The 11,564-nt window shown below is 55.1% G+C and overlaps 3 protein-coding genes across 3 annotated transcripts; 2 read left to right on the forward strand and 1 right to left on the reverse strand.

The window, feature by feature from the left end:
- The first annotated feature begins 17 nt into the window (after positions 1 to 17).
- TRIREDRAFT_77736 (uncharacterized protein) lies at positions 18 to 2,584 on the forward strand. Its single transcript, XM_006964977.1, has 4 exons — positions 18 to 797; positions 889 to 1,351; positions 1,422 to 1,558; positions 1,632 to 2,584. The coding sequence occupies exons 1-4, from the start codon at positions 433 to 435 to the stop codon at positions 2,359 to 2,361; spliced, it is 1,695 nt and encodes a 564-aa protein (XP_006965039.1). The 5' UTR covers positions 18 to 432; the 3' UTR covers positions 2,362 to 2,584.
- A 265-nt stretch (positions 2,585 to 2,849) lies between these two features.
- TRIREDRAFT_77739 (homogentisate 1,2-dioxygenase) lies at positions 2,850 to 4,551 on the reverse strand (the record flags this gene model as incomplete). Its single annotated transcript, XM_006965136.1, has 2 exons — positions 4,247 to 4,551; positions 2,850 to 4,185 (listed from the first exon to the last, which is right to left on the reverse strand). Exons 1-2 carry the CDS (start codon positions 4,312 to 4,314, stop codon positions 2,850 to 2,852), a joined length of 1,404 nt encoding a protein of 467 aa, XP_006965198.1. The 5' UTR covers positions 4,315 to 4,551.
- Positions 4,552 to 8,895: 4,344 nt separating this feature from the next.
- TRIREDRAFT_121717 (uncharacterized protein) lies at positions 8,896 to 9,777 on the forward strand. Its single transcript, XM_006964978.1, is given in 6 exon segments — positions 8,896 to 8,934; positions 8,997 to 9,165; positions 9,228 to 9,279; positions 9,368 to 9,551; positions 9,609 to 9,732; positions 9,748 to 9,777. 5 exon segments carry the CDS (start codon positions 9,042 to 9,044, stop codon positions 9,765 to 9,767), a joined length of 504 nt encoding a protein of 167 aa, XP_006965040.1. The 5' UTR covers positions 8,896 to 8,934; positions 8,997 to 9,041; the 3' UTR covers positions 9,768 to 9,777.
- The last annotated feature ends 1,787 nt before the right edge of the window (positions 9,778 to 11,564 follow it).

Genomic DNA, 11,564 nt, shown 5'->3' on the forward strand with positions numbered 1-11,564 from the left:
TTTTATCTCGAAAGTTGAGTCTCCTTCTGGGAGGGCCTGCGCTTTGCATAGGCGAGGATCAACAGCTACAAGGGGCAACAGGGCGTGCAGTCGCGGTCCGTTTCTTCGTTGTCTGGGCGGTCACCCTCTCACCTCCTCACCTTTTTGGCTTTGTCTGTCTCCTGTTCCGGTGCGCCGACGACGACGATTCGTCTCTGGTGGACGGTGAAGTCGGGACGCACTCTCGATTGAGTCAGGAGACGTGGTTCTGTCTGCTGCTGGCTGGTCCAACTCGGTGTTTGCGGAATACAATACACCGCCGTTACTTGATCTTTACAAACCTTTGGCCGTTTGGAGCGTGGCTTCAACGGCTGCGTACGACCACCGCAAGGGAAGCGCTGCGACGCTCGAGTCGACGACACACACACAAACACACACACGTCACACGTCGCCATGGCATCGTCAACGCCCTCGGCCTCGCTCTCATCGCTCCCGCCGACCCCATCGACCCCCAGCGGCAAGGCCGTCGTCACCCCCGGCAGCTCCAGCACAGGGCCGGACCCGATCCTGCGCAATGCCCTGCGGTACACCATCTCGCCGCGCGAGTACGCCGCCCTGCACAAGTACATCCTGTCCAAGTCGCGTGCGCTGCGGCGTGCGGCGCCCACCCCGAGCAGCGTGGACAAGGCGCTGCAGCCGCGCAAGGGCCGCGACGATTACAATGCCAAGGCGGTGCGGCATGCGCTGCGCGTGTTCACGGCGACGTGGATTGGGATGAAAGCGTGGGACGCCATCATGCGGAGGCTGGGGAACAAGGAGTAAGTTTGGTCTGGTGTTTCTGTTATGCCTTATGCCGGCCTGTGGTGGATAAGGCAGTGGTGGTGGCTGACGAGCGTCTTCTTCCCAAAGGTCAAGCGGAAGTGGCAAGAAGAAGCCCTTTTACAAGTCTCCCGCCCTCCGGCTCTCCCTCTCCCTCTCAACCATCCTGTTCCTCTACCGCGTGCTCTTCCGCTTCCTCACCCGGCTGCGCGCCCATCTCCTGGACCCCCAGGCCGAGCCCTTCCGGCTGCGCAACCCGCGGACGACGGCGACGCTGACGTCGCCCTTTGCGCCGGCCATTGGCGCCTCGCTGGCCGGCCTCGCCCTGGGTATCTACCCGTCAAAGCAGATGCGCGTCAGCATCGCCATCTACGCCCTGTTCCGGGCCCTCGAGTTTGGCTGGAACGTGTGCGAAAAGGACGGGCTGATCTGGGGCGTCAGGAACGGCAAGAACCGCGAGCGGCCGTGGTGGTTTGGGAGCTGGATGCTACAGCCTTTTGCGTTTGGGCAGTTGTTCCATGCGGCTGTCTTTGATCCCGACTGCTTCCCGTCTGTACGTTTTGTTACGTTCCCTTTGCCTTTCTTTCTCATGGTGATGGGTGTGTTGCTGACATCTTCTATAGTCGTTTGGGGATCTCATCTTCAAAAACTCGTCCACCTACCTGCCTCCGCGGCCAGAAAACTATCCCACAAATCTCAAGTGGCCTTCGCCATCTCAGATCCTGGAAAATATCGCAGAGATGGCTCGACTCAACTGGCCGTAAGTTTAAACCGCTGAAGTGTAGCTGTGTGTAACTCTGCTAACCCGCTTATCCCCCCTCCCCCTTAAACAGACCATTCATATCTCCCATCCTGTTCCCTAACAAGGAAGTCCTCCCACCCACGCTCACCGGCATCTCGCCCCTGAGCTCACAGGCTCACCCCCTGATCACGTCCCTCTCCTGCGCAACCCTCCACCCATCCGACCCGTCCTGCCTGCGAACCTACCTCACCTTCTGGCTCGACTCCTTCCCGAGCATGACGCGCTTCTTCCTCATCCTCTACTCGGCGCTGACCATTGTCCCCCGGTTCCGCAACCTGTACAACTTCCCGTTCGCCACGATCCAGCGCATCATCTCGCAGGCGCTGCGCCTGTCGACGTTCGCCACGGGCGCCCTCTCCACGGCGTGGGCGTCGCTGTGCTTCTTCCAGCAGTACCTCCCGCGGCATGTGCTGGCCGCGCAGCGCGTCTTCCTGGGCGGCTTCCTGGCGGGCATGTGGGCGTGGGTGGAGCGGCGGCACGGGCGCAGCGTGTTTCTGTACACGGCGCGGGCGAGCGTGGACAGCCTGTGGAAGGTGGGCGTCAAGAGGCGCTGGTGGAAGGCCATGAGGGGAGGCGACGTGTGGGTGTTTGTGCTGGCGCTCATGGTGACGGGCGTGGTGTATGAACGGGATGCAAAGGCCATTCGGGAGGGGCAGTGGCGCAAGGGGGTGAGCTGGTTGAGGGGCGAAGGGTGGAAGGATTGGGCGGTGGAGGACGATGGGGAGGATGAGGATGGGGAGGGCAAGGACAAGGATGAGTAGGGGAGAGGCTGCCTGCTAATGTTGATGTTGTGGTTTGTATGATGTCTGGGCGTTGTTGATATCCGGCGTTTGTATATTTGTGTCGACTGTGTGTGTTTTGTTACTTCATAGGGGTCTCTGGGCGGGTGATGTCGTGTTTCTGAACGGTGCCTCGTGTAAAAAAAGCAAGAGGCGCGGCGTTATTACGCTGAATCAAGGTGTTGTGTGTCTAGGTAGTCTTGAGCTTTGAGTTGGTCACGTAGCTTGACAGATCAGGTTGTTCATCTGAAAATCAAGAGTTAATGGCTGAGTTATGATAGTATCCTATAATATCCAAAGGGGGCTTCATATCGATCCCACGTGTACAAGAAAGAAGACTACAAGGCATATTGACAAAGCAGAGGACACCGCTTGACATTATTGCGAATCACCCACCCAGTCCATCATTCCATCTCCCTCTTTTTCTTTTTTACTTTTCTTTTTTTCCTTGTTTTCTTTTCAATGTCGAGTTACTCCGCCAGGTGACTCTTGACCTCCTTGCCAGCCGGCCTCGCCCAGTGCGTCTTGACGCCTCCCCAGCTCTCCTCGCTGTAGCCCTCCTGGACCTTCTTGCACGTCCTCAGCCCCCACTCCGTGACGCCGACCATGAGGCAGCTCTCAAACATAAAGGCGCAGCTGCCGGCGCCGACCTTGACGGGCTTCAGCTCGGCGCTGCGCGCGCCCTCGTGGCTGTCGGCGTCGGGCCCGTGGCCGCTCATGACGTTGTGCAGGCTGGCGCCGCCGGGGACGAAGCCGCCGGCGCCGCCGCGCTTGGCGTCGTAGCCGCCGCAGATGAGGCCCATGAACTCGCTCATGGTGTTGCGGTGGTACCAGGGCGGGCGGAAGGTGTCCTCGCCGACGAGCCAGCGCGGGGGGAAGATGACGAAGTCGGCGACGGCGGTGCCGGGGACGCCGCTGGGGGCGGACAGCACCGTGAAGATGGACGGGTCCGGGTGGTCGTACGAGATGGTGCCGATGGTGTTGAAGCGGCCCAGGTCGTACTTGTAGGGGTAGTAGTTGCCCTGCCAGCCGACGACGTCAAAGGGCGTGTGGGCCTGCCGCGTGGTGAAGAGGGCGTTGTTGAGCTTGACCGTCACGTCAAAGAGCCGGCTGCCCTCCGAGGCCGTCGCGCCGCAGTCCTCGTCAAAGTGCGCGACGGGCGCCTGGAAGTCGCGCGCGTTGGCCAGCCCGTTGCTGCCGATGGGGCCCAGCTCCGGCAGCGCAAAGTGGCCCTGGTAGAGCTCGAGCGCGTAGCCCCTGGCCGGGCCCGACGACAGGCGCACCTGGTACTTGACGCCGCGCGGGATGACGCAGATCTCCATCGGCCGGACCAGCAGCCAGCCGAACTCGGTGCGGATGTCCAGGTCGCCCTCCTGCGGCACGATGAGCAGGTCGCCGTCGGCCGAGTAGTATGCCGCCGTCTCGTCCATGCTCTTGCCGGCGGCGTAGACGAGCATGCCGATGCCCTGCTTGAGCGTCACGTCGCCGGCGCCCGCCACCAGGCGCATGCCCGACACGAAGTCGAGGTCGCGGGAATCGTTGTGGTCAAAGGGATCCCAGCGCAGCTGGTTCGGGATGAAGCGCAGATTGGACGGCGCGGCGCCCTCCTGCGCGGCGCGCGACTCGGGCGCCGGCTGGTACGGCGGGTGGGCGCACGAGGGCAGGATGCGGTAGAGCCACGTCTGCTTGTTTTCGCTGCGCGGCGCGGTGAAGGCGGTGCCCGAGAGCTTCTCGGCGTAGAGCCCATAGGGGGGCTTCTGGGGGGAGTTTTGGGCCGTGGGGATAGCGCCCTCGATGGCTTCGGACCTGGATGGAGCTGGGAGTTGGCGAACAAGTTTGCTTTGTGAGGAGGGTTCAATGGGCTTACTCTAGGTGGTTGTTGAAGCCATTTTGGTATTTGTAGCGCTCCTTGGTGGCGAACTGCGTGACGGGCATGTTGACCTGTCTCTCAATGCTGTTTGGTGTAGAAGTTGCCGGTGTGATGCGATGGGAGTGAGAGACGGTGCTGCTTGTCTGGATAAGGTCGCCAACAGTGTAGCAGCTCTTTGAGTGCTAATAGCAGGATGTCGAGTAAGAAGCTGAGGCGGATGGTTGTGAAGTGAAGAGGTCGAGGTTCAAGATATATTGCGGCACATGGGCACCAGATGAAGTACCGCCGTGCCGCACAAACGCCGAAGCTGCCTCTTGATCCTCCAGAGAGTGAAACAATGCTGCATCTGATGACGCCAGAAACGGTCTTCTTGCCTGTCCAAGCGCACCGGACGAGGTGTAGCTCTGCGGCTGGTTCCGATTCCGCCTGGAATCCGACGGTTTTCATCGGATCTTGGAGGATGACGGCACAGCAAGGTGACAGAAATAAGTGAGCAGTAGATGTGGGCAATCAAGCATCATTATGAGCGGACTTTTATTGCGCCGTCATTGTCCGCTAGGTAGCTGCGCGGAGCTGCCCCGCGCCCCTCCTTTTGGCCTTGGATCCCCCCGCTTTTGGCAGCTCTGGCCCGGAACGGTTCCGCCGCTTGATGGCCCCGCTTTTGCGTGCTGAAAGCCGAGAGCTGCCCCGGTTCTATTAAGGCTTGCTTGAAAGCTGGGCTGACTGAGCCGTTGCTCGCACTGGATTCTTTTGTGAGCTTGTATATTAGGAATACATGATAGAGGTTGTGATGTTCAGGTTGTCAAAAATATAGCCAAGTACAGTTGGATCCCCCTTTATATGTTGACGTGATGCCCGGTTCAACCATTGAATTGGTACAGAGATGTCTACAACGCCCAAGCCATGACACTTACATTTGGGCTGCTAATGCTCTTCATCGTAACATCTTTGGTCGTGACATGCTAGAACCCAAGAAGCAGATTGAGTACCTATTGAGACTCTCATAAGATCATGACATGGCATCTTTTAAGAGGTCCGCCTTGAGACTTGAGATCATGTTTTGCGTCGCATTTGCTACGCTACATCCAGCGAGGCGCATTGCATGAAGCGTTTGCACGGCTAATCAATACCTCGATGCTGACTGCATCTCAGACGTATCTCCGCCTGTAAGTGTCCAGCACGCCAGAGTTCGCTCTATGTTCTGACAAAAGACAGGTGCAGCGTGTAATCTACATGTAATTGAGAGAGGGTCCTCTTGATGGTTGGATGATTCTGCTCTAGCCAACCGGATGGGTGAAGAAGTTGCCGCTGCATGTCATATGTCAGATGCAGTTGCGCTTATCATTGCTTGGTGTTGCTACATAGTGGAGTGAGTCGAGTTTAAGCCTGTGCACTTCACTGTAAGAACATATCTGAGCGAAGCATAAGAGAATTCATACTTTGAAGAAGCGCCAGCATGACGGTCTGTAGGAATCTGTTGGTACTTTCATCTTCTTGGTTTTTTTTTTTTTTCATGCAGATAAGGTACTTCCAATAGGCGCCACGGGGGTGATTGAGGCCCTCCATCATAACCTGCATTTGGAACATGATACATGTACCTGCATACAATCACTTTTGCACCACAAAGATGACCAGAGATCAACCCCAGTAATACATCTTCAATTTCCCTTTCCTCAAACTTCATCTTGTCTGTAGCTCGTGGTCAATTTAGTGCAAATTATACCACGGGGATAAGGTAAGATTATATACCTTGGCTCCTCCGATATCATCTCAACCTTGTCGAAATAAGCCTTCCTACTGATCCCAACTATTCAGGTTCCGATTCGATCGTCGCCTTGAAGTCGAGTCGCTTGGAATTCCACTTGGACCTCGAATGAGCTTGAGAGGGGTTCTTTGCGAATATCGCCGTCTACGGCTTTTGCAAAGAGATGTGATTGTCAGCGAATCCTCCAGGGTAAGCGTACGCTTGGAGGTACAAGACATACAAACGCCGGGGTCTTCAAGCAAACTTGAATCGGAGTGCAGGTTCTTCGCTCCATTGGTCCATTCGTTCCATCATGAATTTCTCATTCGTTCTCTAGAAGAAATCCATCGCTTTGCGAAAGAATTGTTTGTCGAAACCACAAAGGGGCATTGCAGTCTTGAGGCGATCGCGGGTGCGGGAGCGCTTGTTCGGCATGCGAATGAGGGAGGGGTATCTTCCACCGTCATATCGCCATCCAGTATCGAGGGGTCGTCATCACAGAATTGTCTCGGCTATCATCGTGGATTGTGCAATGTTAATATGTCGGTTGGTTCAGAGTGTGTCTCGTAGGTAATCGTTGGTCATCATTGGTCTGGAGGTATGTATTGCTCGACGGTCGAGAACGGTCGTCGTGGGTTGTCGCATATCAGATAAATCACATCTGCGGCATCGTATGCAGTCGTAATTTCGCCGGGAAGCCTGGAGCGTTGTCTGGAGCGTGTCTGGAGCCTTCAGTTGGTCACATGGACAGCTTTGCAGTGTGTTGAACAGGACTTCGCCGACCTCCACCGGTCGCTATATCCAGCTACAGGGTAACCTGGCGCTCAGGATCTGTCGGAAGACATCAACGATCGCGGGCGGATTTCATCGAGGCAGGAGATTAATCGAGTTACGGCGGTTTGGGTCACGGGCTTCGTAGGAAGGCAGAAGATGGGGGGCGTCGCAGGAGTCATCGTGCTCAGCGGTTACTTTGGCTGTTAGTACATGGCCAGACAACAAAAGGACGTCAGCAACAAAGAGGCTTTTGGGGTCTGTTTTGATTTGTTCTTCGTTTGGCTTTGGATTCGGCTGTTTCTATATAACAATGGTCTCATGATGCTTTAATGGTTATCTGCGCAAGTTGTCGTTTCGGCGGGTTTTGATGGGAGTGAGCGTTCATTGACGGGGGGGTCGCCGTGGCAGGGGGGGTCAGGGTTCAGAGCAGGCTTTGGTGAGTCTCGTTTTTGAGGCAATATCACTGCATTGGGAGAGCGAAAAGCATCGTGACGTGCGATTGAGGAGCGTTATAACGTCTCACGTCTCGTCTTTTGTTGCGTCTTAGGACTTGGTCGCATCGCATCGATGGCCTGTTGTGCTGACGCTGGACGGCAGAACACGCGATGCATCGTGCTATCACGGCCCACAGCGGGGCTCGGTGTGCAGGCCGACGGTCCCGCAGTAGCACGACTGGCTGAGTGACTATCTGTCGTTGGAGCGGTGATGAGATGGCTGGCGAGGGCATGATATGATGAAGGGCGGCTTCAATGGGGCCATGTTGTTATGTTACAGGATGAGCAAAAGGAGATGAAACGACTGGAAGAAGCAGGGAATTTTGCGTGCTTCAGGAGAGGAGAGGAGGATGAGATGAGGAGAGGCGAGTCGAGCACAGGAGAGGGGAAAGGAGGCCATTTTGGATCCAATCAATCCATCCATCCAAGGCGTGCCCCCAACCACCATCAGCCGCTGCGGAGTAGGTAATGAGTGACAATCAATATCTAGTGGAAATGTTGGCGTTTCGGGTCTGCCACACTGGCGATGCCCGCTGATACCGTACGGCCTGTACTGTACAAGTGAATGCATCGCAGTGAGCGTCTGACCAGCTGCAACAGCCAATCACGGCCAGCATCATGCCATCCAAACCCAGACGGGCAGTGAAATGGCGCTGCGTCACAGTCCGGATGCGATTCAGGCTGGGCCCATGGCCAACACCATTGGTCGGGCTATATGGGATGATGGAGGGAGGGAGTACGTCACTTTTTCCCTTGCCCACCTCACGCATGGATGGTTCTGTTCTGTTCTGTTCTGAGACAAGGGCGCTGCAGGTGCAGGTGGTGGAAGTGGTATGATGCACTGTAGTATCTGATGTACTGGATACCTTGCGCAGAGTGCAGTGGGCACCTGGCCGCCAAGTACCCGGGTCCACTCGGAGAGATCGGCCGGAGACGGGGAGGGGGGCGATTTAGTCGCATTGGACGGGCTGATTTGAGTCCAGTTCGTGATGCCACCGCCCGGCTCGTTTGCTCTCCCAGCAGCTCCGGGAGGACATGGATGGCCGAGGTTGTTTCTTGTGACCAAATCAGATCCAGATCGCGATACTTGGCCATCATGACCTCATTCCCATCTGCCCCTGATGCACGACTTTCTTTTCCCTTTTTTTTGTTTTTTTCTTTCTCCAACCGGCACTCGACTGCCAGTGGGTCGTTTCCCCAGATTCCTTCCCCGGATTCTGGTGGATAGCACCTGCTACTAGCGCTGCACGGTGATGCTAAGCCTAATCGGGTACCACTCAGACGTCCAGGCCCGGCCATCGCCAGCGGGAATCCTGCACAGTGAAGAACGGATAATGTGGTATCATTGTCACGCGATCCGGTTTGGCAATGCTCATTCCCCGTCCGGGAGAAGGCAGTTGCTACCCCGCTCGACCCTGCCAGCTGCGTAAGATACCTTGGATACCGACAAACAGACAGGCAGTGGGTGGGATTGCTCTCGGAAGCGAGTACGACCGTGCCTGTGCCTTCCCAGTTCGCTGATTCCCTTCCCGCCCCTTCCTTCCCTTTATCAGGCCGCTGCTTCCCCTCTCTCCAAGCATCCTCTTCTCCTCTTTTCTCCTCTTCTTTTCTTCCTTTCACCTCACAAACCATCGCGTCTTTCTTCCATTTAACATCTTCCACTTCATCAACTGGTGAGTAAATGTGCCTTGGCTCTTCTTTCGATCTCGACGCATCTTCTCACACAGCACAACAGCTCTTGGAATCATATTGATCCCACCAACACCAAACAGCCACCACCATGTCTGAACCTCTCACCAAGGTCGATTCCGCCGTCCAAGGCCTGTCATCATCGCCGCCGAAAGAGAAGGGCCATAGGAGAACAAGCTCTAGCGCGGCTGGTGTCATGACCATTGCGGAAATCAGTAAGTCACATTCCGTATGCTTCCGCGCTTCCGACGAGCAGAATGCTGACGCCCTGCAATAGACGAAAGCAACGCGCCCTTGGATCTGGCGCTGGAGACACAGCAGACTGCTTGGTACGTTGTCACCTGTTCATCTACCGCACCTTGGGGTGACTCTTCTTCTTTGCTGCAATCCTGCTGACGCCTTGTTTGCTGCCAACAGGAAAATCAACCAGCGGCCAAAGGATCTTGACAATGATCAGCTGCTACAGATCCCCCTCACCAAGCCTCCGATCAAGAGCATAACGCTCAAGTTCCCCCATGGCAAAGAGGTCGTGGCTCGCAACATGAAGGGCCTGACAATAGGCGACGCACTGTCGGCCATTTACAAGGCGAACAAGAACCGAGTAAGTGTCGTCGTCGCATTATCCCTCTCCCGAGACGGCTGGCTAACATGCCTGCAGGCTGATGATGAGCTTGACAACCCATACCTCAAGGGCTTCGCATGGGAACGAGGCGAAAACTACTTTGAAGTGCACCTCCAGAGCCAGCCGGCGACGGGCTCGTCAAGCGGCGGCGGCGGTGGCAAGAAGAAGAAGAAGAACAAGGATGCGGACGAGTAAATGACCCATCCACCCATCCTAATGTCTGTTCAATAGTTCCTTCAATTGTTTTTGTTTGGCTTCGCGGTTCGGTGCGAGTCGGCGCCCGGGATATTGCAACTAGATGTTGTTGGTCGGGGCATATTGCGATTGCTGGAAGCATCGCCAATGTACTGAAATGCTTTTGCAACGGAGTGCTCTGCGCTCTTAATGTATAACTTGGACTCTTTACTCGACTCTCTGCTGCTGCGTGATGTTGGTCTAATACTCTTGAGGGACGTTTTTCATCATGGGCCTTGCAATACATCTAGCGGTGCGTGATTGTCGGCTTCCCCTCTTTGCAGTGTCGATGGATGCGGGGTTGCAGCGATCGACGAATCAGTTGTCTTGCTGCTCTCGAGACCTTTTGTGTGATGCTCATACTGTACGAGCAACAAGCAAGAGAAGCACCGCAGCAGCCGCATGCAGCGTCTCCAGGGACAGTCCAATTGGGTTGATGGACGGCGCTCTGGTCCCACGATGGCCTGCATTGGGATATCCTTCTTCATTATGAAGTTCATGGCGCCTGATTTAACCCGTAAAAAGCATGAGTTTTCTCTTCTCGGCCCTGGGCGATGATCATGCCCACAGTCGGCTCTTCTAAAGGGCACCACGGTATGTTTAGAGCCTTAGGGGGAGTTGTTACAGAGTAGGTACTGACGTATGGATGTTGTGCTTATGTGGCATCCACAGAGAGGTCACTTGTTCTATTGCAAGTGCCCGGGGCTTGTGAGATGCAGGACAGAGGCTACCGAGGTTTGTAACACGTCGTGGAGCCGTCTGCTATGCTTGGAAGTGGACGTCGTTGGTCGGCGAGGTTTCGTTGTCGTTGCGAGCTGGTCATGGTGCTCTATATTGTACTGTAGGATCTTGGGTCTCACCGCGGTAGTCTGTACTGAGCCCCACGAGAAAGAAGGAGAAGGGATCATTTATATATATATATGAGGATACGTGCAGCTGCCTCTTGTATATGGAGGAGATCTGTTATCGTAGAGCTTGGAATATTGACTTTGCTTGCTGATGGCGGTGTACTGACTGTATTTGTCGTCGAAGGTTGAGATGCACGGGGCTGTTCATTCATCAAGGCAGCTGTACCCGATTCGGGGCCCCCCCAACTGGAGGTACGTCACCCTTTTTCGGGTCGCTCACCCTGGACTGACGCCAACTGCGTCTATTGATTGTTTTCCGAAATTGATGCTTGAAAGGCTGTTTGATAGCCAATTTGGATAAGAAGCTTAGATGACTATGATAATGCTGCAAAGAACCCGGGGCAGTTGTTTGCGAACCTATGTATCTCGAATGACTTGCCTCTATTGGGTAGGTACCTAGGTAAGGTATGTGTCCTCACTGTTGAATGCCTCTCATTTCCAACTCGACAACTTTCTTTACTCCATAAGGAACTCCAGGCTCTGAAATGCTTACGTACCTCAAATATACCCAGAATTCGATCTTCGCAGTTCAACAAAGCAGATTACAACTCGGCAGATTGTTGTTCCCCCTATGAGGAAAAAAAAAAAAAAAAACTGCGGTCAAAACGTGCAAATGCGTGGCGAGTTCTTTACTGGAGACGCATCAAATGCCTTAATTCTTTTTTAGCTTGGGGGACCGGGACGCGCAATGCTTGCAACGTCAGCCTCTGCCTTTTCACACCCAAAAAAGAAGCTTACACTAGGTACCTAATGTACCCAACACTACACACAGTTTCTGAACCAATTTTTTCTTCTTAGCAGTACTTGCTTGGTCTTATACTACCTAGGTACGCTTATTACTGAACTTTTG

The sequence above is a fragment of the Trichoderma reesei genome, assembly GCF_000167675.1.
Source record: "Trichoderma reesei QM6a unplaced genomic scaffold TRIREscaffold_8, whole genome shotgun sequence".
Lineage (NCBI taxonomy): Eukaryota > Fungi > Ascomycota > Sordariomycetes > Hypocreales > Hypocreaceae > Trichoderma > Trichoderma reesei.